The 26532-nt window shown below is 42.0% G+C and overlaps 1 protein-coding gene across 7 annotated transcripts in view; it reads left to right on the forward strand.

Annotated features, from left to right (window-relative positions):
• LOC144686521 (serine/threonine-protein phosphatase 6 regulatory ankyrin repeat subunit C-like) overlaps positions 1–26532 on the forward strand; it is a 188289-nt gene that overhangs the window by 83230 nt on the left and 78527 nt on the right. For all 7 annotated transcript variants that reach the window (XM_078551828.1, XM_078551835.1, XM_078551829.1 and 4 more), the window contains exons 4-7: positions 1486–1556; positions 12996–13196; positions 19165–19252; positions 21289–21431. In XM_078551828.1, coding sequence (XP_078407954.1) covers positions 1486–1556; positions 12996–13196; positions 19165–19252; positions 21289–21431 — 503 coding nt within the window. The remainder of the gene's footprint in view (positions 1–1485; positions 1557–12995; positions 13197–19164; positions 19253–21288; positions 21432–26532) is intronic.

Here is a 26532-nt window from a genome sequence, read left to right on the forward strand (position 1 = left end):
TATTTCACCACATCTCTACCTCCCTTTAGATCTGAAGAAGAGTCATAGGGGCTCAAAACGTTACCTCTGTCTCTCTCTCTCCACAGATGCTGTCAGACCTGCTGAGTTTTTACAGCATTTTTTGTTTTTGTGGTAGAATATGGGAGACTGGCCAGGATTATGTAAGAATAGTAAAGTCTGGACGTAACAAAGGTATGAATGAGAGTTTGAGCAGCAGAAGAGCTGAGGCAGGGTTTGAGTCAGGCAATGTTACAAAGGTGGAAATAGATAGTCTTCATGATGGTGTGGATATGTGGTTAAAAGCTTGTCTTGAGACCAAAAATGACAGGCTGCAGTCTGGTTCAGGTTCAGTTGTCAAGGAGAGGGATGGTGAGGGAGCAAAGTTTGTGACATTCTTTTAGTTCAACACCTAAAGAGATGAATGAGCTTTACAAATGTAAGTTCTTTATAAAAGACTATTTGCAGCTGAGTCAGGGAGTCTACGTATCCCTTTGTTACGGTACAGAAGCTTGATGCATCATCTTGGCAGTTTGAGAATACAGGTATTGAATTGGAAATTTCCACGTCCATTCAAACAAAGCTTTCTGAACTCCCAACAGTAACTTGCAATTACATAGTGCCGTTAATATAGTAAAATGCCCCAGGGCGCTTCACAGGAATATTATCAGCCATAATTTGACACCTTTCATATCCTTAGGATGTCCTAAAGTGTTTTTCAGTCATTTAAACACTTTTGAAATGTAGGCATTTTTAGAAATGTCAGAAAATACAGCAGTGAATTTCTACAAAGTCAGGTCCCACAAAAACCGATGCGATGTTAGGCTGGGTGATAACAGCTTTGCCAAAGCTGCAAGTTTTAAGATGTGACTTAAAGGAGGAGAAGAAGGTGATGAGACTGAGTGGTTCAGGGAGAGAATTCCAGAGCTTGAGGCTTAGTCTGCTGAAGGTACACCAGGCAATAATGGAACAAAGGAAATCTGGATGAGCAAGAGACCAGAATTGGAAGAAAGCAGGGAGATTTGAAAATAAGAGAATGTTAAAATCAAGGTGCTGCTAGAGTAATGTAGGTCAGCAAGCATTGGTGTGATCATTGGGTGGCACTTTGTTGCAAGATAGGATATGGGCAGCAGCATTTCGGATGAGCTCAAGATTAGTAGGAGCCTGACCAGGAACACATTGGAAAACTTCGAAGAGCTAGTGTGATCACTACAGGTTCAACATGACCCTCAATGCTGATGAACTAGTATAGAGACAGCAGTTTATAATTCATGTCTGTGCCAATTTGAATTATATATTCATGAACCTTTTTGTTGATGCCACTTGCTCTAATTCAGTAACTTTAAAAGATTTGTAACATTGTAGTTTTAAAGAGGAATAAATGGTGGTATCCTTAATCTAAGGTACTGTGGACGACCCTTAGCAGTATGTGTGTTTATTTTCAATACACAAAATAAAATTATTGTATTTGCCATTTTTATTTTACAGGAGCCCGTGTTAATGCTAAAGATAACATGTGGTTAACTCCACTTCATCGTGCCATTGCTTCACGGAGTGATGTAAGTTTTCCAACCTGACATTTTGGGAATGTTCTTTGGAGAACATTTTGGAAGGAAATTTGAGGGACTTCTTAATTATCAAATTAAATATTTTTGAATTGCAGAACTTTGGTTGCTATGATTGGTGCACATATAAATTGACCTTACCACTTAATATTATTCTTATATTCTTATTTTTATGTCACTATGTTTTTGTTCTACTTTTGGTAGGTTAAATATTTCTGAATAAAGTAATTTGTGGTAACTACAGGTTAGTTACTTTGGGCTCTATTTCATACTTCTGAGTGGCAAACCAGAAGAAACTTCTAATTTTGATACATAGTACAGATCAATGCATCTGAATAAATTATGTGATTTACCTTGCATGCATTTCAAGCACAGGCTCAGGAGAATCATGAGGCAATGTACTCCAGTAGTGTAGGAAATATTCCAAGTATAATTTCCCCCCTCATGCCAGCTAAATCATTTGGTTCATAATGGCATGATATCATTTGTAAAGTATGGATCCATTAAAAAAAAATCAACTTTGTGAAGGACCATTAAGGTCTCCTTATGTTTGGTGCCTCCTCTTTCTTGGGCCTTCCCTATAATACAATAAACAGGGTGTATTTAAAACTGGAGGATTTTATTCCAGCGTTGAAGGCATGATACATTCAGTGTTCACTACGAGTGATGTAGTAAAAGAGCAGGTGCCCAAAGAACATTTTTGTCTGTGAAGTTTATTGGCTTATGATCAAATGCTATTTGGCATGGAGCTTGCATTTGAGTGATACAACTCTTGAAGCAAAAAAAAAATCATCCTTCCCATTTTTTCCTCTCCATCTTGCCTCCCTTCTGGAAGGTGGAGACTCATTATAGTGCACAGTTTATTGAGCACTTGAGATTCTCTTATACCTCATCCATCCTTGATGCCTGAGCCAAGGCAATGAGCATTGGCAAGGTTTTGATTTAAAGTGACCATTATAACCAATCCCATTCCCACCCTTGCTTGATGTGCATGTGAACAGCAAGGGTCATTGGATAGCAATCGTGAGCAGGAATGGTGGCTCTTTTTATTTTTAAAAAGCCTCATAGTTCAGTAATGCTGAGGGAAGTTATTGCAATACCATTGTTGTTTTAATGAATTACAGCCAAGCCAACACAGACGAACCAACTAATGATCGGATTAATCTTTCTGCTCCACCTCCTAACTTTGAATCATGAAATGGTTACAGAACAGTAGGAGGCCATTTGGCTCTTCACGTCCATGCCAGTTCTCTGCAAGAGCAACTCAACTATTCCCATTCCCCTGCCCTTTTCCCAATATGTCTTCAATTTTTTCTCTCCAAATGATTATCCAATTCCCTTTTGCAAGCCATGGCTGTATCTGTTTCCCCCACTCTCCAAAGGTGGTGCATTCCAGATCCTAAGCACATGCTGTGTAAAGAGGCTCTGTGGCCTGTGGTTCTCAACCCTTCCAATGGGAGCAGTTTCTCACTATCTACTCTGTCTAGACACTTCATGATTTTGAATATCCCTATCAGAGCTAGTCTTAATGTACTCTTCCCTAAAGAGATTTTTCCAGTTTTTCCAATCTATTCACAAAACTGAAATCCCTTATTCTTGGAATCATTCTTGTAAATCTTTTCTGCACACTCTCCAATGCTTTTACACACTTCCTAAAGTGCAGTGCCTAGAATTGGACGCAGTACTCCAGTTGAGGCTGAACCAGAATTTTATGAAGGCTCAACATAACTGCCTTGCTTTTGTACTCTTTGCTTCTATTTACAAAGTCCAGGATCACACATGCCTTCCTCAACCTGCCTGCCCTGTCACCTTCACCGATTTGTGCACGTATATGCCCAGGCCTCTCTACTCCTGCACTCCTTTTAGAATTGTACACTTTATTATATCTCTTCTCGTCCTTCCTACCAAAATGCATAATTTCAAACTTCACTGCATTAAATTCCATGAAATTTGTGTCCTCCTATTCTGCCAGTCCATGTCCTCTTGAACTCGATCACTATCCTCACAGTTCACAATATTTCCAAATTTTGTGTCTTGCAAATTTTGAAATTGTGCCCTGTACTCCCAAGTTTAAGTTACTAATATAGACCAAAAAACGTAGTGGTCATAGTACCAACTCCTGGGAAGCATCACCACCTGGAAGTCCCTCTCCAAGCCACACACCATCCTGACCTGGAAATATATAGCCATTCCTTCACTGTCGCTGGGTCAAAATCCTAGAACTCCCTCCCTAACAGCACTGTGGGTGTACCTACACAAATGGACTGCAGTGGTTCAAGAAGGCAGCTCACCACCACCTTCCCAATGGCAATTAGGTATGGTAAATAAATGCTGGCCTAGCCAGCGATGCCCACATCCCATGAATGAATTTTTAAAAAGCCTCACAATGTATCTTCCTCCACTCCAAATAAAAAAAGCAAACGTCCACGACTACTGTCTGCTTCATGCCATTCAGCCAACTTCGTTGCTGCCACTGTCCCTTTTATTCCATGGGCTTTAACTTTGCTGACAAGTTTGTATCTGGCATTTTATCAAAAACCTTTTAGAAGTCTATGTACACCATGTCAACTGCATCGCCCTCATCAACCCTCTCTGTTACATCATTAAAAAGGCTTGTTTCTAAAAACTTTCCCACCACAGAGGTTAAGCTGACTGGCCTGTGGTTGCTGGTCTTATTCTTGCACCTCTTTTTGAACATAAGTGTAACATTTGCAATTCTTCAGTCCACTGGCACCACCCCTAATCTAAGGAGGATTGAAAGATTATGGCCAGTGCCACCACAATTTCTACCCTTAATTCCCTCAGTATCCTTGGATGCATCTCATCTGGTCCTGGTGACTTATCAATTTTAAGTAGAGCTGACCTTTCCGATACCTCTTTATAACAAATTTTGGCTCATCTGGTGACTTAACTACTTCATTTTTCAGATGCAAAATACTTATTTAGTGCCTCAGCCATGCCCTCTGCTTTATGCATAGTCCCCTTTTTTGGTCCTGAATTGGCCCCACTCTTTTTCATGACCCTTTACGTTTTATATGCCAGTAGAAAGTGTTTAGATTCCCTTTTATGTTAGCTGCTAGTTTCATAGTCTTTCTCTGCTTCTCTTATTTCTTTTCTCACTTCTTCTCTGAACTTTCTATATTCAATCCGGTTCTCACTTGTTATCAACTTGACATCTGTCATACACTGCCTTATTCAGCTTCATCTTACTCTCTATCTCTTCCATCATCCAGGGAGCTCTGGTTTTGTCTTTCCGTCCTCATGAAAATGTACCTTGACTGTATCCAAACTATCTCCTCTTTAAAGGCCATTGTTCTGTTACAGTTGTGCCTGCCAATCTATGATTCCAATTTACCTGCGTCAGATCTATTCTGACCTTCACCCTACTAATTATTTTTACTCGATTGCTCCCTATCCTTTTCTATAGCCAACCTAACCCTTATGATACTGTGATCAGTGTCTGCTAAATGTTCCCCTACTCACAGTTGATCCACTTGACTCGCCTCATTCCCCAGAACCAGATGCAGCAAAGTCTCCTTCCTCATTGGGCTGGAAACATGCTGATCTAGAAAATTCTCCTGAATGCACTTCAAAAACTCTTCTCCCTCTTTGCCCGTTACTACTATTATTCCAAACTATGTTAGGATAATTAAAGTTTCCACATTATAACTACTCAATAGTTTTTGCACCTCTCTGTAATTTCTTTGCAAATTTGTTCCTGTACACCTTTGCCATCAGTTGGTGGCCTCTAAGGCATGTTCAGTAGTGTAATCACATCTATTGTTTCTTAATGCCAACTAAATAGAATAACAGAATTTTAATGGTACATAAGGAGGCCATTCGGTCCATCGTGTCTGCACTGGCTCTCCAAGGGAGCATGATGACCTAGTGCCATTGCCCTGCCTTTTCCCTGTACCCCTGCACATTGTTTCTATTCAAATAATCATTTAATGCCCTCTTGAATGCCTTGATTGAACTGCTTCCACCACACTTCCAGGCAGTACAATCCAAACCCGAACCACTTGTTATGCGGAAAAGTTTTTTCTCACGTCACATTTGTTTCTTTTGCAAATCACTTTAAATCTGTGCCCCCTCGTTCTTGATCCTTTTACAAGCAGGAACAGCTTAGATTCTGTCTTTGATCCCTCTAGGACATCATTTTTTAATCTCCTTAATAAATACTCTCACCCCTCCTCTTCTTTGCTTCCCTATCTTTCCCGAATGCCTTATATCTTGGTGCTCCTTTTTTTTTTAGCCTTTTTGAATACTGAATCTAGAACCTTTTTGATTTGTGTGTCTCCGTACTACAATATATGATATATTTAACACTCAGCCATCTTAAAATTCCTGTACTCCTAAAATGTAATTTATGTGACATGTACCATCTTTGAGAGGACTGGTGTGCATTTTAATTCCCCCTGTTTCCTAACGACGCCCATTCCTCTTGGGATATTGTTATATAGTCACAAGGTACCATCTGGTACTTCACCCAAATACTTGTTCCTTAATAGTGAGTGCTGCAAGGCAGTTGAATTGCTGCAAATGTGAAAATTGAGCATAATTCTTCATTTATCTGATCACGTGCATTTTCTGGAAAAGTTGCTGGGTAAGGAGTGGAAATCTTGACTAGCATTTTAATCCTGTTCTTAGCCCTGGGTATCAAGTTAAATGTGCACCTACTGCTATCCTGGCTGAGATCGGCAACCACAACACAGTCAGGAATGATAGCTGAATTTTATTAAATTCCATACAAATATAAGTAGTGATGAGGGAGGCCCTTAATTGAACATGTTTATCTGTCCATTTAAACTTACAATTGCCCCCACCTGACTGACTCAAAGTACCTTAACCACGATGCTACCACACCCTATGTTATTGGACTAGTAATCCAGAAGACTGGATGATGGATCAGCAAACATGAGTCCAAATCCCACCATGGCAAGTGGGGAATTTAAATTCCATTAAGCATATAATTATGCAAAGACGGGTAGCAGATCAGAAGGTTGGAAAGAATATAAAAAACAGCAAAGAGTGACTGAAAGATTAATGGAGGGAAAAATTAGAGTATGAGAGAAAGCTAGTTAGTAATGTAAAGATGGATAGTAAGAGTTTCTATAGGTATTTAAATAAGGAAAGAGTTAAAAAAAAAGTGTGCATTGGTCCTATAGAAAGTGCGTCTGGGAATTGATAACGGAAAGTAGGGAGATAGCGGATGAATTAAACCGGTATTTTGCTTCGGTCTTCACCATAGAAGACACAAGTAACATCCTGGAAATAGCTGTAAATCAGGAAATGGAAGGGAAGGAGGAACTTGGGAAAATTACAATCAGCGGGGAAATGGTATTAAGCAAATTGTTGGGGCTGCAGGTTGACAAATTCCCAAGTCTGGATCGACTTCACCCTAAGGTCTTGAAAAAAGTGGCTAGTGAGATCGTTGATGCATTGATTTTAATTTTCCAAAATTCCCTAGGTTCGGGGAAGGTCCCATTAGATTGGAAAATAGCATTTGTAACTCCTTTATTCAAAAAGGGAGGGAGACAGAAAGCAGGAAACTACAGGTCAGCTAGCCTAACATCTGTCATAGGGGAAATGTTAGAAGCTATTATTAAAGATGTTCTAGCAGGGCACTTAGAAAAATTCAAGGCAATCAGGCAGAGTCAACATGGTCTTGTAAAAGGGAAATCATGTTTAGCCAATTCATTGGAGTTCTTTGAAGAAGTCACATGTGCTGTGGATAAAGGGGAACTGGTGGATGTACCGTACTTAGATTTCCAGAAGACATTTGATAAAGTGCCACATCAAAGATTATTACAGAAAATAAAAGCTCACGGTGTAGGGGGGTAATATATTGGCATGGGTAGAAGATTGGTTAGCTTACAGGAAGCAGAGGGTAGGCATAAATGGGTATTTTTCTGGTTGGCAGAATGTGATGAATGGTATGCCATATGGATCACCACTGGGGTCTTAACTTTTTACAGTTTATATAAATGGCTTGGATGAAGGGACCGAAAGAATGGTTGCTAAATTTGCCGATGACACAAAGATAGGTAGGAAAGTAAATTGTGAAGAGGACATGAGAAGGCCTCAAAGTGACCTGGATAGGTTAAGTGAGTGAGCAAAGATCTGGCAAATGGAGTACAATGTGGGCAAATGTGAAATCGTTCATTTTGGCAGGAAGAATAAAAAAAGAAACTTATTATCTAAATGGTGAGAAATTGCAGAGCTCTGAGATTCAGAGGGACCTGGGTGTCCTAGTGCATGAATCCCAGAAGGTTAGTATGCTGGTACAGCAGGTAATTAGGAAAGCTAATAGAATGTTATCACTTATTGTGAGGGGAATTGATTACAAAAGTAGGGAGTTAGGCTTCAGTTGTACAGGGCAATGATGAGACCACATCTGGAGTATTGTGTACAGTACTGGCCTCCTTATTTAAAGAAAGATGTAAATGTGTTGGAAGCAATTCAGACAAGGTTTACTCGACTAATATCAGGAATGGGAGAGGTGTCTTATGAGGAAAGGCTGGACAGGTTAGGCTTGTATCCACTGAAATTTAGAAGAGTTAGAGGCGACTTAATTGAAACTTTTCTTGACAGGTTGGATGTGGAGAAGATTTTTCCTCTTGTGGGAGAATCTAGAACTAGGGGTCCCTGTTTAAAAATAAGGGGTCAGTCATTTAAGACAGAGATGAGGAGAATTTTTTCTGCAGGTTGAGAGTCTTTGGAACTGTCTTCCTCAAAAGGCAGTGGAAGCAGAGCCTTTGAATATTTTTAAGGCACAGCTAGATAGATTCTTAATTAACAAGGGAGTGAAAGGTTATAGGGAGTAGTCAGGAGTGTGAGGTTGAGGCTACATTCAGATCAGCCTTGATCTTATTGAATGGCAAAGCAGGCTTGAATGGCCGAGTGGCCTACTCCTGCTAATTCGTATGTCCGTAATTAAATAAATCTGGAATAAAAATCTGGTATCAGGAATGGTGACCACGTAACGACCAAATTGTTGTAAAGATCCACCTAGTCCACTAATGTCCTTTAGGGAAGGAACTTTGCTGTCCTTACCTGGCTGACCCACAACTATGTGGTGGCTCTTACCTTCCCTCTGAAATGATCTAGCAAACCACTGGGTTGTATTAAACTGCAACAAAAAAGTGTACTGAGAACAAAACCAGATGTATCACCTAGCATCAACTCAGGCACCAGAAATTACAAAGGCATACCCAGCCAAGGTGACCCTGCAAAGTCATCCTGACTGACACCTGGGGACTTGTACCAAAATTGGGGGAACTGTCCCACGTAGTCACCGATCATTCCTTTCAGCCAATGTTCCAGGCTCCTCCATCACCATCCCTGGGTATGCCCTTTCCCACCAGTAGGACAGACCCACCAAAGTGGGCAACACAGTGGTTAACAGTCAGGAAGGAGTGACCCTGGAAGTTCTCAACATTGACTCTGGACCCCATGAAGTCTTATTGCATCAGATCAAGAATGGGCAAGGGAACCTCTTGCTGATTACCCACTACTAAGCTAATGAAGCTGTACTGTTCCATGTTGAGCACCATTTGGAAGAAACGCTGAGGGTAGCAAGGGCACAGAATGTAACTGACCCATCAATCTTCTACCAAGCATTAGCAAAGAGATGGCAGGTGTTGTCAACTGTGCTGTCAAGCAGCACCTACTCACCAATAACCTGCTCATCAACGTTCAGCTCCTGTCCTCATTACAGCCTTGGTCCAACCATGGACCAAAGAGCTGAATTCAAGAGGTGAAGTGATAGTGACTACCTTTGATATCATAGCAGCATTTGATGGAGTGTGGCATCAAGGAGACCTATTAAAATTGAAGAAAATGGGAATTGGTGGAAAACTCTCCACTGGCTGGAAACATACCTAGTAAAAATAAAGTTGGTTGTGGTTGTAGGAATCCAACCATGTCAGCCCTGGAAATTGCTGCTAGAGTTCCCCAGGGCAATGTTCAGTTCCATTTGCTACTTCTCAGATAATGAAGCACTCTGTGACCACATTTAGCAAGACTGGGACAATATTCAGGCTTGGGCTGGTAAGTGACAAGTAACATTCAGACCATGCAAGTGCCAGACAATAAACATTTCCAACAAGAGAGAATCTTGATTTTCAATGGTATTACCATTGTTAAATCCCTCATCATCAATATCTTGAGGGTCATCATTGACCAGAGCCTTAACAGGATAAGCCACATTAATACTGTGGTGAGAAACTCACCACCTGACTCCCCAAAGCCTTTCCCCCAATTACAAGGCCCATCAGGAGTGTGATGGGAATATTCATCATTTGCTTGGATGAGCGTAGCCCCATCAACACTCCAGAAGCATGAAACTATCAGAATAAAGCAACCCACTTGATTGGAGCCTCATTTACCACTTCAAACATTCACTCCTTTCACCACTGGCACACTCTGGCTGCAGTGAGTACCATTTTCAAGAGTGCAGATTGGTTCAGTATGGTGGCAAGACTTGTATTCTACTACTGTGTATGTTTCTGAAAATAAAATAGTGAGCTATAGTTGTACTTGCCATCCCTCATAGATTTTATTCTTCAAAGCAAACATGACTTAAGTGTGATAGAAGCAAAAAGAAAAAAACAGCCTAAATGCCTTTTTGCTTACCTTGGGTTTTCATTTGAGTGCAATTCTCTCAACACAGCAGCAGATTTATCAAATATCCTTGGTATAAGCATTGAGAACTGCTGAAATTATTTGAAATTGATGGTGGCTTTTGAATATAAATTTTACTTGAATCGTTTTGTGACTTGTATGTGCATCACTAATGGCAACTTTTGGAACTGATTTGAATTGACTTTTTAAAACTAGTTGTTCCTAAATTAGTTTTTATTCACATTCTATGCTATAGACTGACACCTGGGGACTTGTGCCAAAATTGGGAGAGCTGTCCCACGTAGTCACCAATCATTTCTTTCAGCCAATGTTCCAGGCTCCTCCATCACCATCCCTGGGTATGCCCTTTCCCACCAGTAGGACAGACCGACCAAAGTTGGCAACACAGTGGTTAACAGTCAGGAAGCAGTCTATGGTTAGCATCTGATAAGAGAGAATCTGTACCGTGAATTTCAGATTAACATAGGAACAGAAGTAGGCAAATTAGCCCCTTATACCTGTTCTGCCATACAAAGATATTAGGGACCTAATTCCAAACATCTATTTTTGCCCCATATTCCTTAATACCTTTGGTTAACAAAAGCCTATCAATCTTCGATTTAAAATGAACAATTGACCCTCCATCAATTGCAGTTTGTGGAAGACAGTTCCAAACTTTTACCACCTTTTGTGTGTGGAAGCATTTTCTAATTTCATTCCTGAAAGATTTGGCTCTAACTTTAACACTCTACCCTCTAGTCTTAGGCACCCCAAACAGAGGGATTTCTTTCTCTCTACCCTTACTGTTCCCTTAAACTTCTATCAAACCATCCTTTAACCTTCTAAATTACAGAAAATACAACCCTGGTTTGTGTAATCTCTCCTTGTAATTTAACCCTTGGAGTTCAATTATCATTCTGGCAAATCTACACTGCACCCCCTCCAAGCCCACTATATTCTTCCTAAGGGGTGATGCCCAGAACTGATTACAGTACTCCAGATGTGCCCTAATTAGTGCTTTGTATAGATGTACCCCAATGGTTGTTCCCCTTCCTTTCCCAATACTGGTGTCAGTGCCCCATGAAATAGAAACCTCTCTCTCTCACACCACTCCTTCAACCATGTGCTCACCTCGTTAATCTACTTACCTCTACATTAATTTGCATGTGGGTAGTGTTATAATCTAGAGTAACCCGCGAGGTGCTGTTCTTTAATTTAGTTCTTAGTTCCTTGTACTCTCTGAACAATATCATTACCTTAGATGAATCTGATAATTTGATTGAGGCACCACTGTTCCAGCCACACAAGGGTTTGAAAACACTGACCTCTATAGCAATAGGATATATTCAACTTTGAAGTAAAACATTTTGGAATTATTACATAGAACTGCGACAGGTTTTGGAATGGTAAAATACAGCTTCTGTTCAGCATACTTGTTTTTTTATTGTGGAGATACGTTGCAAAGGCTAGCCCTTAATCAGTTACCAGTATTTATATTTAATTTTTGGTTGCAGTTAGGCCTTCAGTTGACATCATTATTCTGGAAGTAGTGAAACACTCTTGTAGATGCATGGTTTATGTCATGCTCATAGAGCCAGCATATGTATTGTAAACTGGATAGCAAACAATTCCTTGCTTTTTTTGTTTTAAATATGTGGCATAGAGATAAGCCGCTGTGATAGATAAAAAAAAGAGGGAAGTAAATGAGCAGTGCTACTGATTTCTTACAACTGTGAAATAAAAACAGATGTGAAATAAAAAGATAAAATTCTAGAAATACTCACAGGTCTGGCAGCATCTGTGGAGAGAGAAACAACTAATTCTTCAGGTCAGTGATCCTTCGTCGGAACTGGGAGTGCTTAGCATCAATGGATCAGTCTTTGAGTTTTAAAGTAAGGCAGGGAAAGTGGAGGAGGAGAGGGAGGAAGAACAAATAGGAAGGTCTGATAAGGTGGAAGGCAGGAAAGATTAAATGACAAAAGAGATGATAGTGCAAGGCAAAAAGTGATGGTAATAGGACAAGTAAAGAAACAAAAGTTGTGTCTAGCGGAGGGGGAAAAGCAGAATTAGCACCAAAAACTGTAACCAAAAAAAAGGGTGAAGGTTATGAAATTGTTGTACTCAATGTTGAGTCCGAAAGGCTGTAGAGTGCCATCTTGATTTAAAATTATCATTCTTTATTTAAATCCCCCCATGGCCCCGCTTCTCCCTATCTCTGTAATCACCTTCAGTCTCACAATCCTCGCAGGTATCTCCGCTCCTCTAATTCTGACCGCTTGAGCACCCCGATTTTAATGGCTCCACCATTGATTGGCAACCTTCAGTTGCCTAGGCCCTAAGCTCTGGAATACCCTACATCTCTCTGCACCTCTTCCACACTTTTTCCTCCTTTTAAAATACTCCTTAAAACCTACCTCTCAGACCAAGCTTTTGTCATCTGCCCTAATATCTCTTTGCGGCTCGGTGTCACATTATGTTTTACAATACTCCTGTGAAGTGCCTCGAGATGTTTTCTATTAAAGGCGCTGTATGAAAATATAAACTGTTGTTGAATCAAAAGACTGTTACATCTCTAAACACACCCAGTTCTGTCGAAGGGTCACTGACATCACCGAAACATGAATCCTGTTTCTCGCTCCACAGATACTACCAGATCTGATGAATTTTTCCTGTATTTTCTGTTTTCATTTCAGATTTCCAGCATCAGTACTTTGCTCTTGCAATAGATGTAAAGTTGGGTTGGTTTAGGTAATACAATGTCTTTTGTTTTAACTACCCTTGTGTCTTAAGAAATGCTGATTCTTTCAGGAAGCAGTCCACGTTTTGATCAAGCACTCTGCAGATGTTAATGCCCGTGACAAAAATTGGCAGACACCATTGCATGTAGCTGCTGCAAACAAGGCAATGAGGTGTGCAGAAGCAATCATTCCATTGCTTAGCAGCGTCAATGTTTCTGATAGAGGAGGCAGGACAGCCTTACATCATGCTGCACTCAATGGACATATAGAGGTACGTCAAACTTTCCTGCTATTGCATGGTTTGTGAGAACGTGGAAATGGAGATTTGCACTTGCAAGTAGATGCTTATGCTATAGTTAAGGTTTTCAAGCCTGCATTTTCAATCCTTTAAAGATCTATGTAATTAACTAAGAATGTAGGCTGAACTGGTTGATGCTGTTGCAGGGTAAAATAAAAATCTAGTGAATTGGAAGAGCTGCAACTATAACAGAATGAAAGAAAGGGAATATGAAGAAACTTGCAAAGGATAAGCTCAGAGCATAAGTCTTTATAAATATGAGGAAGAGAGTAGGAAAGGCAGTTGCAGGGAAGACTATAATGGATAATATGAAATTGCAGACTTGTTACTGCTAAATCTGTAATTATTCACAGTGGAGTCTGTATTTCACAGAGGATCTGTATTCACAGTGGATCTGTAATTATTCACCATTTTTCACAGTGGGGGTAGGGAACAAAAAATATCAATGATACAAGCAAATCTAAAAATAAGTTAAAAAGAGCATCTTTAGTGGATTTAATATAAGTAGAAAGATGGTAACAGAGAAAATAATGAGACTAAAGATAGACAAATCTCCAGAACCTAATGGTCCCCTCTTTGCATTTCCTAACAGGCCATGGAACTGCAGCCAAATTGCTCAACAAGGGGGCATGTAAATTAGATTTAGTAATGAGCAATGAGTCAGATTTTGTTCACAGCCTAATGGTGCGTGAATGCTTTTCTATTAATGACATAATATGATTGAGTTCAGTGTCGTGTTTGAAAGGAAGAAATGCAAAACAGTTACTAATATTCTAGATTTTGGTAAGGCTGTCTTCAGTGGGATGAGACAAAGACCCTCCAAAGTAAACAGGGCAAGTCCGTTAATGGATAAAATAAAGAAGATCAATGGGGCTTGTTCAAAAATTTAATGTGATGCAGAACCAGTGTATACCCCTAAGGGGCAAGAGCTCTTTGGTTAAAAAGAGAGCAATGGACAACTGAAGAGGTAAAAGACAATCTGAAACTAAAAGAAAGAGCATATAGAAATGCAAAAAGTAGCGCAGAATCTGGTGAATGGGCAAGATAGAAAGAACAGCAAAGGGTGACAAAACATTAAGAGCTCAAAAAAAGGAGCATGAAAAGCTTGCAAGGGATGTCAGAGTCAATAGGCAAAATTCTTACAATTCTATCAGGAAAAAGAGGGTGGTCAGGAGCAATGCACGCCCCTTGAAAATGATGCCTCATTAAAGCATGGATGATCATGTGAAGAGGTGCATTAGCTTGGAAAAGAATCACTGAAATGTGAAGTATATGTGTATTAAAACATTTATTATGTGATGGTAAGCTTGGTGCTGCAGAATTAATTTGTGTGTATTCCCCTTGTTGCACATTTGGACCTCTGGCAGTCAGTATCCCGATGTGTTTGTCAGTACTCTAAACAAAAGTAATGAGAGGAAAGAAACCTGAAACTGGCAAAACAAAACCAAGGAATGTTTGAGAGTGCTAGTTGCTTGCAATTGATTTTTAAAAGGGTCTGCAGATGTGATACTTATTCCCAATAATTACCTTGTGCCAAGTAGTTAGAATTTTCATTTTGGGTTATGGAGTATGGGAGATTTATTTCTAATAGACAAAAACATATTATTTATAGATTCCAAGTTGGAGACGGTGGTATTGTGATAATGTCACTGGACGAGTAATCCAGAGGCCCAAGCTATTGCTCTGGGGACAGGGGTTCAAATCCCACCACAGAAACTGGTGAAATTTAAATTCAATTAATAAAATCTGGAATTGAAAGCTAGTCTTAGTAATTGTGAGCATGAATCTATCATCGATTGTCATAAAAACCCATCCATTTCAATAATGTCCTTTAGGGAAGGGAATCTGCTGACCTTACCCAGTCTGGCTGAGATGTTACTCCAGATCCACAATAATGCGGTTGACTCTTAACTACCCTCTGAAATGGTCTAGCAAGCCAGTTCAGTTCAAGGGCAATTAGTGAGGTATTTGTGCTATTCTATCTGTCTAAAATAGGAAACTCTTTACCTTCTGCATTTGTATTTTTTTTAAATGTTATTAGATGACTGCATCACCTAATAAAGGGGTTAGTGAGAATGAAAAAGGAGTCCCTGAAAATCAAAAAGTAGCCCTTGAGAAAATCTCAAGAAGAATCCTTGGGGTCAGGGGGTGGGGTGGGGGAGGAAAATATATTTTGGCCCTTGCTGGAGAATATCTCTGCTATTTATATGGATTTTCATAAGACTTTTTGATAAAGTTCCTCATGCGGGACCTTTAGCTAAAGTTGACTCCCATGGAACTGAAGACAAATTGTTGACCTGGTTTGGAAATTTGCTCAACTGCAGTTGACAGAGAGTAGGGACAATGGGCAGGTTGTGACTAGTGGTGTCCTGCAAAGATCTGTGTTGGGGCCTCAACTATTCATTGTATTTATTTACATCTGAGACGATGGGATAGAAAGCCACATTTCCAGATCTACTGATGTTACGAAATTAGGTGGCATTATAAGCAGTGTAAATGAAAGTGCAAAATTATAAGCGATATTGGTAGTTTAAGTGAATGGGGAAAAACTTTGACAAATGGATTTCAATGTAGGCAAATGTGAGACCATCCACTTAGGACCTAAAATGGATAGAACAGGGTACAATGTAAGTGGCAAAATAACATAAGAAATAGGAGCAGGAGCAGGTCATTCAGCCCTTCTAGCCCGCTTTGCCACTAAATGAGATCATCATGAGAAGATGAGAGCTTCTACTTGAATAGAGTTTTCAAGCACTATCCCTGTATCCCTTGATGTTTTTGATATGTAGAAATATATTGATTTCAGTTGTGAACATACTCAACGACTGAACCTCCACAGCCCTCTGGGGCAGAGAATTTCAAAGATTCACCACCCTCTGAGTGAAGAAATTCCTCTTCATTTCAGTCCTAAATGGCCTGCCCCTTATTCTGAGACTGTGTCCCCTGGTTCTAGACTCCCCAGCCCAGGAAAACATCCTTCCTGCATCTACCCTGTCGAGCCCTGTAAGAATTTTGTATGTTTGAATGAGATCAGCTCTGAAAGCTAGGAACGGTGGCAGTCCAAAGATACTTGAGGGTCCAGGTACGCAAATCATTAAACCATCATGGACAGGTACAGAAAATAATCAAATGCCAATGGAATACTAGTTTTTATATCACGTTGTATTCCCTCAAATTTAGAAGGTTGAGGGGTGATTTGATTCAAGTTTCAATATGTTGTGAGGAAAATATAGGGTAGATCAGCAGAAAATATTTCTTCTGGTCAGTGTGTCAAGCACTGGGGAAAATAGGGTGGGATTTTCCAGCCCCGCCCGCTGCTGGGATCATCTGACCCCACCAAAAGTCAGTGGACTTTGGGCTGGGCCGCTGCATCTCCTGCGTTGAGTCCCGCCATGACAGCACCAGAAAATTCTGGTCATGTCTAACAATTACAGCCAGACCGTTCAGGAGTCAACTTGGGAAATACTTATGCACATGTAGGGCGGTAGAGGTTTAGACTTTTCGTCCATAAATGGCAATTAATGCTAGATCAATTGTTTATTTTAAATCTGAGATTGGTAGGTTTTTGTTAACCAAAGGTATTAAAGGGACGGGGGCAGAGGCGGGTTTATGGTGTCAGTTTGCAGGTCAGCCATGCTCTTATTGAATGATGGCTCAAGCTCCAGGGGCTAAATGGCCTATTCCTGTTCCTATGTCATAATTTTCCAATGTTCTCTAGATTCAAGAATGTACCTTTACATTGTAAAATTACAAATGTCATTCTCTTATTTAAGGGAGGGAGAAACCAGATTACTGCAGACCTGTCAGTTTAACATTAATTGTGGGGAAGTTATAGAATCTATCTTTAAAGATAAAGTGGCCAAACACTTGGATAAGCATCAGTTGATGGAAGAAAGTCGGCATGAATTTGTAAAGAGTAGGTCATTTCTGAGTAATTGGTGGATTTTTTTCAGGAGGTCACCAGCATATTGGATAGGAGGGTCTGTGTATTTGCATCCAAAAGACATTTGATAAGGTTCAGCACAAGGGATTATTAGCTGAAATGAGAGTGCATGGAATGAGCCAGCAATTGGTTGGAAGGTAGGAAACAAAGGATAAATGAATGAGACATGGATAGAGTGAATAGGGAAAATTATGGCAGAAGGACTTCAATGAGTGAAACTGACGTCATCTACTTTGAGTTTGAAAAGGAGAAATCAGAAATTTTTTAATGGCTATAAATTAGGAGCTTTGAAAAAGCCTGAAAAACGCTGATCATTCAAGGCCACCTCAATTATACGTGTGATAGATGAAAGCAAGTTGTTCCACAGGCTTTTTAACTTAAGCCATAGGTAAGTCAAAGATTTAAAAACTTTGTTTTTCAAAAAGTATTTGGATTTTGAAGAGTCTAACCAAGCCATCATTTTCCGAAAAGTTAATATCATTCTCTCAAATCCAACCTCCACCCCAGTTCACAGAGATTTACCATCTGCCTGCCAAACCCTTTTAAAGAGACACCCTCTTTCATTTGGTCAATTTACACTTTCACTCTTCATCGTTGTTCATCCTGCCCCCTGCAATTTAACCTGGCATCCTACTCTTCCTCCAAGTAAACAGCTTTTCTCCTTCTATTCTGACATAGAAACTGGCATTCCCAACACCCAAGTTCTTTATGGCACTTTTTTTCTTCACTCCATTTAAGTTATTGTTGCCATATTCCCTCCCTATCCAACTTGTTTACTCTTTCCTGCACCTCCCCAAGGACTTCTCTGCTTCTGCCTCTTTTCTCTTGCCTTCATTTCTCTCACCTTCAATTATTTTCCTTTCCTCTTCTCCCAGCACTGATTCAGCCTGTATGTAGCTACTACTGGAGAGATTCCCAGCAAGGACTCCTCCCCTCATGAGAATCCTTGTCTTAGCAAGCAGGATTTGGGTAGAAACAGCATTGACAAATATGGGCTTGATTTCTGATGATTCTTGTTGGCAAGCACTAATTCACTGAAGTTGTCTCCAAAGTGTCCCCTCCACAATGCAACTGAGAACAGAGTCCATGAAAAATGTTTAGCTATCCTAATCCAGAAGCATACTGAAGCCACCAGTTGCATCTCTTACAGCACCTTAGTTGATAAGCAATTCAGTTCAGACTGGCCTGTGGCACAAGGAATGTTTGCATTTATTTAGAAATGTTGACAACCTTAAGAAATCCCAAAGCACTTTACTATCAAATAAGTACTTTAAGTGAAGTGTTGTCATTGTCATAATTTTTTGTAAAATGATAAAACAACCTCTCATTATTGGTTTATTTTACAATTAGAGCTGGATCCAATGTCTTCATTTCGTTATCAACCATAAATGTTTCTTTTTTATATTTAGGAGTGACTTTACCTTGATTTTTTTTTCAAGTGGGTATTCATGATTACAGATGTAACACCTGAATATCGCAGTGGCTTTCCCAATGGTTAGCATGGTACCAATTAACAATAAGCCATGTATGCAAACCTATTTTGGGTCTAAAGTTCTGCTGGTGCTAAAACATTAAAAATGTATATATATATTACTTATAAAATTCTGCTTGCATGTACTTTCTTCCTTTGATATTTTGACTTTTTTATGTCAGTGCATTGTGTATCTCATAAAATGGAAATTTTGTAAATTTTGTCTTTTTGTGTCAACAAGGCTGTGGTGCACATAATAGATGATGCAGCAACATATGCAGCTTTTTCATTTACTGCATTTCCTGGATGTTTTCACACTGCCAGAGAATTCTTCTCAGCATCATTCACCTTACACATTGGAAATTTGTATCCACTATACCAACCGTGACTTTAGAAAACTTTTATTTTCATTAAATTAAGTTTGTGTTTGTACTGAAATTCAAATCCACATGATTGTGATGATTTTGAATTTTTAAACTTTTACTGGAGCATTTTTCGTTCTCTTCTCCCTTCTTTTCTCTTTCAAGATGGTAAATCTCCTATTAGCAAAAGGGGCTAATATTAATGCTTTTGATAAGAAGGACAGAAGGGCCTTGCACTGGGCAGCTTACATGGGTAAGTCATAATATGTTCAAAATATCTCTTTTGAATAATTAGATTAATTACACAATATTTAATCTAAATATAGATAATAATGTATCAAGTATCATTTATGGGTGAAAGATTAAATTATTTTTTGATCAGACTTGGCACCACCCCATCCATTTTGTTCTTTTATTTGGACATGGATTCTTCCATGAATTCTGTTTCTTGTTTGATTATCACCTGGATTGAAATGCAGGAAGGCATGGCAGATTTCCTGAATTTTGTTCCATTTTCAGGGGAGGCGTACCACATTTAAAAGATAAACTTGAATAACCTCCATGTTTATAGAAGTATTCTGATTCATTTCATGCCATGTGAAGAAATTCAGGTTGTAACATTAAATTACGTTGTGAAGTATTGCTTTGCGCAGTGCATTATGGGCAACCTAAAAGATGGGGCCAGAGCTTCTGAGGTGTGGCAATCACAGTCGGATTGCCACTCCACTCTTTTTCACTTACCCAGGTTGGGAATTACGCATTTCTTGCCTGCTTTTCCGATCTGGGCCTGGTGAGGAATGTGCAGCATACCTGGTTTCTGAGGTCTAAGGTGCAGGGCAGCAGTGTCAGGGGAAGTGCAGTCACGCCCCCTTTTTACAGCACCAGCTGCCTAAACCAGATAAGATTAGAGGTCCCTGTGTTTAAATGCACTTTGAGAAGCCAGGGAAAGGTAAGTCTATAAGGTAAGTGGGTGGGGCTTGGATGGATCAGTAGTGGGGGGAATGGAGTATGATGGGTCTGTGGGGTTGGTAGGATGAGTCTGTGGGGGGTCATGAGGTCAGTCAGTGGGTGGTGGAATAGTCGGGGAGGTGGGGGAGGTAGTCAGGGGTCAAATGTGGGTTGAGGGGTTGCCAGTAGTATAGTTAACCAGGCGTTAGAAGTGGTTTTAATCCTCCGAACTTTTCCTGGGTAACTATTCTGCTGACAGTCTGAACCATCCGAAGTTTCCAGTTTAAGTTAGAGTATTGGATGGTTCCTGGTAGAGTAATTGCTTATCAGAAATTTTAACTTCCTGGTCGATTCCCGTGCAATCCTTGGGTGGGGATTTCTTGAGTGGGGGGTGTCTGCCAGCGGATCTTCTGGAGTATCTCTGGGGTATCACCCCACCCCCCTGCCATTCACCCCAGGGACCAAAGTTCTGGGCCAATGTTTCATGCATTCTACTATTTTCTAATTAATTTGATTCAGAATTTTGACCAGTAAGGTGGGGTGAGTTCTGACCCCCTGACTTCGAATGCTCCTCTACCAGCTTCAAGCCTGCAAGACACAAACCAGGAATGTGATGGAACACTCTCCATTTGCCTGGATGCATGTAGCTAGAACAACACACAAGAAGCTTGATGCCAATTGGGATTCAGCAGTCCACTTAATCAAACCTAACTAGCCTAAACATCCACCTTCTTTAGAACTGGCTACACTGTGCATCCATCTCCTTTGGTACCATGGCTGCAGTGTGCATCATCCAAAGGATGCACTACAACAGCTTGTCACAGCTGTTTTGGCAGGACCTCCCAAACCCACAGCCTTCACCAGCTAGAAGGACAAGGGCAACGGGCCATCGCCTCCCATTCACACGACGTCTTGATATGGATATGTATTGTCATTCATCGCTGGATCAAAATTCTGGAATTCCCTACCTAATAAAATTATGAATGCATCTCCATCCACGGACTGTAGATCCATCGCTATTTTCTCATGGCAACTAGAGATGGGCAATAAGTGCCAGTCTTGCCAGTGATGCTTACATCCTGAAAATGAACAAAATAAAACAAAAATTTGAATTTGCTGTGCAGAGAGCCTTCATCTATCTATCTGTCCCATGGATCTTTATATAATTCTATTTATATTCTACTAAACATGAGAAATTTAAATTAAAATAAATGCCTAGATTTAGAAAGTCATTAAAACTTAGAGTATTGAGGGTTTGATGTATTGTCAGTCCACCATGTAAAAGCTCATGAAAAGGTGATGTATTTCAATCTATGTATAATATGAATTTTTTTACTGTAGGTCATGTTGAAGTAGTTTCTTTGTTGTTGAATCATGGAGCCGAAGTTACTTGCAAGGATAAGAAAGGTTATACTCCACTACATGCAGCTGCATCTAATGGACAGATTAATGTGGTTAAACTACTGATTAATCTTGCTGTAGAGGTAAGTATTGTTTTCTTGCAAAATGTATGAAGCTAGCATGTTTATTTTCCTCTGAAGAAGTATAATGAAAAGCTATACAATTAAATAGGTGAGGAGCTAGCTGTTGAACAAAAGCAGAACAGAAGATACATTTCTAGCACTAGTGTGCATCTTGCCCCCAAAAAGCATTAGCTAGGCTCAGTAGTAATATATAGTCAGAAGGTTGTTGGTTCAAACCTCACTGAAAATTTGAGCATATGACCTAGCCTAAAACTGCAGCACTGAAGGAGTGCTGCATTATTGGAAGTGTTGTCATTTGCATGAGATTGTAAACTGAGGGCCCAGTCTGCCTGTTCAGATGGATGTAAACAAAAATATCTAATACTATTGGAAGAAGAACAAGGGGGTTTGCCTGGTGTCCTGGTTAATATTTATCTTTCAGCCAGCACTGCCAAAAATAATGAATTGGTATATTATTTTCTTCTTGTACAAAAATTGGTTGCCAAAAACAGTGATTACACTTCAAAAGTAAATAATTGGCTGTGAAGTGCTTTAGTATGTCCTGAGGATGTGAAAGGGCTATTTCATGTAACAATTGTTCCTTTCCTACACAAAGACAAAAGATAAATTTTAAAAATATGTTTTTTAAAACTACTGATGGCTTTATTAAAGCACCATTAAGAAGAAGTTGTGCTGTTTTTCAAGGAGGGGAGTAGAAACAATTGAACTGCCATTCCAATAGGGGTTTATCATACAAATAACAGATGGTACCTATTTGGAAAAATTATTAGTGATGGATATAGAAGGTGCAGTCGCATAGGGCAGGATCGTCCCAGATTTGCACTAAGTGCAGTCGCAAGCAGGTAAAACGATGGGGAGGATCTTCCGGTCAGCAAGCAGGGGTGGGGCCTGCTCGCCATTGCATAAAATGACGTGGGATGATGTTGGGCGAAACTCCCGACATCACCCCGCGTCATTTCCATTTTCAGGTTGGCGGGGGCGCAGCTGAATCAGCTGTGTGTCCGCCGACCTGTAAATAGCCTATTGAGAACATTTAAAAAGTACTTAACATCATTAATTGACCTGCCCGTCCAACCTTAGGGTTGGCGGGCAGGCAGGGAGCCCTGGCGGGCTTAAGGAAAAGCATGAAACCTCATCCATGGACAGGATGAGGTTTCATGAGGGTTTTTAAATATTTAATAAAGGTGATGGACATGTCCCAATTCATGTGACAGTGTCACACGAGGGGACACGTCAGGGAAATTTTGATATTGTTTCTTTAACATTTTTAAATTTGGAGCCGATCTCCCTGAGGAAGCACTCAGCCTCAGGGAGATCAGTTTCCTCTTTCGTGCGCCTGCGCGAAAGATTGCACTCCTGGCTGAGGGAATCCCACCCCCACCCACGCAGGGAGCGCGTAGCGCTTCCTGGCCGACATCACACTGGGCGTGCCTTAATTGGCCTGCCTATGTAAAATGGCGGTGTGCCCCCAATTGGAGGCGCGCCTGCTCCTGCATTCTCCCTCTCTTCCCCCCCCCCCCCCACCCTGACAGGGGGAAAATTTTTCCCAATGTTTTACCCGCTGGCCGCAATGGCGGCTTTTCACACCATATCGCCCCAAACCTATCGCATTAATTATACATTCCCAGGAAACACGCTGTTTCAATTACAGGCGGGCTCTCATTCATCTGCCATGCCATCGCCTCATCGCTTCATCCCTCCAGGCACCATATTTAAAGGCCAGTTGCGCGTGCACCTCAGTGCTTCCAGCCCACATCTGTTGCATGGAAGATATGGTCCCGAAAGACAAGAAGACTGCAGCCCCCAGGTTTAGTGGTTGAGCAGCTTTTGAACACCATGGAGGCCAGCCGTGATGCCCTCTACCTCTGCTCTGGCCGCAGGATGGACAGCGGCATCACCAATCCAGCTTGAGTGGCAATGGTCAGCACCAATGCCCTGCAAAAGAGGACAGCCACCCAGTGCCGCTACAGGATGAATGGCCTCATCCGTTCCGCCAAGGTAATTCACTCTTCTCATCACTCACACACTCTCAAACCCATCACACATCCACAGGGATGCCTCACAGGGCAACACCACTAACACTCACACCCTCACATCTCCATCAGGCTCATATCCTTTCGAGCTCGCATCTTCATCCATGGCTCCTCTGGCCACACATTGTTCAGTGCTATGCATCCTGCTCACACTCTCTCCATCTGTTTCCATGCAGGAGAAGCCTGCTCACATCAGCAGGGCGAGGTCCCAGACCTGGGGTGGAGTGGCCCACATTAGGCCTCTCACTCACTTTGAGGAGTGTGCCATCGCGCTGACTGGTGAGGACATGGACCCTGCCAACAATGACGGTGAGGTCAGTGGTGAACACCCTCCTGAGAAACCTGCATCACATCATTCCTCTCTCATTGCAACTGTGAGTGCTCTCTGTCCTATTTTTGACACTGCTGCCATGCAGTAATTATCCCTACTTTGATTCACAGGGAGCTCTGCCAAGCAACTGACACCCTCAGCCAGCCAGTCCCTCAGCTCCATCCATGTCCCTGCATCCAACCAAGAGGACGCCTCCTCCATTGAAAAGCTGGAAATAAGCAGCCTGGAAGACCCGGTACAGTACTTACCCACACCCTGCACCAGCACAGAGACACACGCCTCAGTGGGACCTAGATCTAGAGCAGGCTCAGGTTTACAATCTGTGGTCACTGCATGGACACGTGTCCACAGCAGGAGGAGGCAGATTCAGCCCAGCTCCCTGGCACTCAAGGACTGCTGGGAATCATGCATCAATGAGGTCCAAGTCAGATGATGAACCTCTGGATTAGGCCTTCCAACTCATTCTGGAGAGTCAGCAGAAAGCGGGGGAACATCACGCAGGGTTGTTGGAAGCCCTCAACAGATTGGCTTGCGAATCAGAGGAGTGCGTCCGCTTGTTGACTGTTAAGCGGTGTCCACATATACACGTATGGAAGTGTCATGGGGAGGATGGTGGATGCCATGGAGACCCTGGTCCAGCAGAACGCAGAGATGCACACAGACCTGCACTCCATTGTGGGAACCACGGGTGTGTTCCTGCAGTGGGAATGCGAGAGGGAAACGGGGCACCTCAACATTCCTCCAGGTGCTTTTTCCCCTCAGTGAGTCGGGATGGGGCTCTCAGGCACCCAAAGGGAGGAGGACCAGCTGTTGGATACTCCTGAGTCATCCACTCAGGAATTTCAGAAGCTGTCCACTCCCTCAGAGTCCTCTTTGCCTGTGAGGCCCTCACCATCGTCCTTGGTCACTGCAGATGGAGCAGCCGGCCCACAAGTGAGTCTGGAGGGAGAACTGTGTGTGGAGCAGGGCCTTTTAGAGCCTCATGCAAGCATCCCCCCTGCACGTGGATTCTTTGCATATCACACGCATCCATGCTGCCTGCTTGGGTTCACTTTCAGTTGTCCAGCTGAGCTGACCTGTATCTCCACCCACCCACTGATCACACTCCAATGCAACACCTGATCTCGTCCACCATAACTCCCATTTCACTTTCAATTTAGTCATCATGGTACTAATTCGGTTTTACTTTCACTCCCCATGCTATACTCTCCCCCAGTCAGCCATTTCCTTTCCCCATCACTGTTGACCCTACCCGGCATCATCTTTCACCTCCCTTCCATGACCTACCAGCCTCAACCCTTTTCTTTTGCGGATGTCCTGGTAAACGTGCACACTCCCTTCCTTACGAAAATCCCACCTCCATCCACATTCACCTCCCCGACCTCCTCCTTCCCACCCCCAGGGTCTGTGCCTGCCTCCGAGTCCCCACCAACCTTTCCCTCATCATCCTTTCTACCGCTACAGTCAAACCCTCACCCCCCCACCCTACTGCCTCACTCTGCCCTCGGTCATTCTCACCATTCCCTCATACCATGGCCTCCTTCAGTTCGCTCCCCAGGAGGCAGTGATGGACCCATCAGACCCCTCCATTCAGACCCCTCCATTGCACGTTCACCTGGACACCCCCCCTCCACCCCACCCAGCCCCACACCACAACCCCCACCCCCCACCCAGGACCTCTTCCTCCTGGAACCCCTTCCTCCCCCTGGACCCCTCCAACCCCCCAAAGAACCCATCTACCCCCTTAGTCCTCCCAGCCCCCCACCCCCAAACTCACCCCTGCTTAGTCCCTCTTCCTTCCTGACTCCCTCAGACAGCAAAACTTCTTCTGCCACCCTTAGTCCTTCCTTCCCTCCAACTCCCAGCCTCACTTCTTCCTCCAGCCTTACTCCTTCCCCTTCCTGACTCCCTCAGTCACCATTATTTCTTCCTCCAGCTTTACTCCCTCTCCTCTCCGCACTCCTTCCTCCCACTGGACTCCCTCCCCTCTCCGCACTCCTTTCTACCCCTAGACTTCCTCATTTCTCCGCATTTGATCTTCCCCCGGACTCCCTCCCCTCTCCACACTCCTCCGAACTCCTTCCCTTAAACCTTCCACACCCCCTCTTACACCCACCCCCCCATTTGCCATCTTCTCCCCTGTTACACTTATGATGTGTCCTGCACCGGTGTGTTTTCCTGCTGCCATGGGTGGATGATCCAGAGAGGGTGGATGAGTCCAGCGGGCTGGCCTTATAATGATATGCTGACGTATTACAATGAGGTTCCTGATGTCTGATGGTGGGGAATGTGGCTCACCATCGGCAGACTGAGCGGACGATCACAAACTGGTTTCATGACATCATGAAAACAATTTTTCACCTTCTCACCATCTTGTCCACTCATGCCAGCGGGCATGGAAAATTCTGCCCTAGTCTTTATTAATCTGACTCCCATTGCTAACGCTGACACAGGCACTCATATGAACTTACACCACGTGTTCATTCGCCTAGTTCAGTAGGCATTCAGTAGAAGATATTTCATTCATTTGTATTAAGAATTGATGATGATGTTGGCCAAAATAAATTAATTTGAGCGTGTGAGCTTTCTGCAAGATTAAGAGCTTAGCTGCTAATGGGAATTGTGTTAAGGGACTATCTATTTGTCAAAATATCTCTTGGTGGCTTCATGTTCCAGTCTGTGAAACTGGCTGTATTAAATCTTTGGGTTATTTTGGTTCAGCTTTGTGAATCTCCAC

This window comes from Cetorhinus maximus, chromosome 11 (genome assembly GCF_964194155.1).
Source record: "Cetorhinus maximus chromosome 11, sCetMax3.hap1.1, whole genome shotgun sequence".
NCBI lineage: Eukaryota > Metazoa > Chordata > Chondrichthyes > Lamniformes > Cetorhinidae > Cetorhinus > Cetorhinus maximus.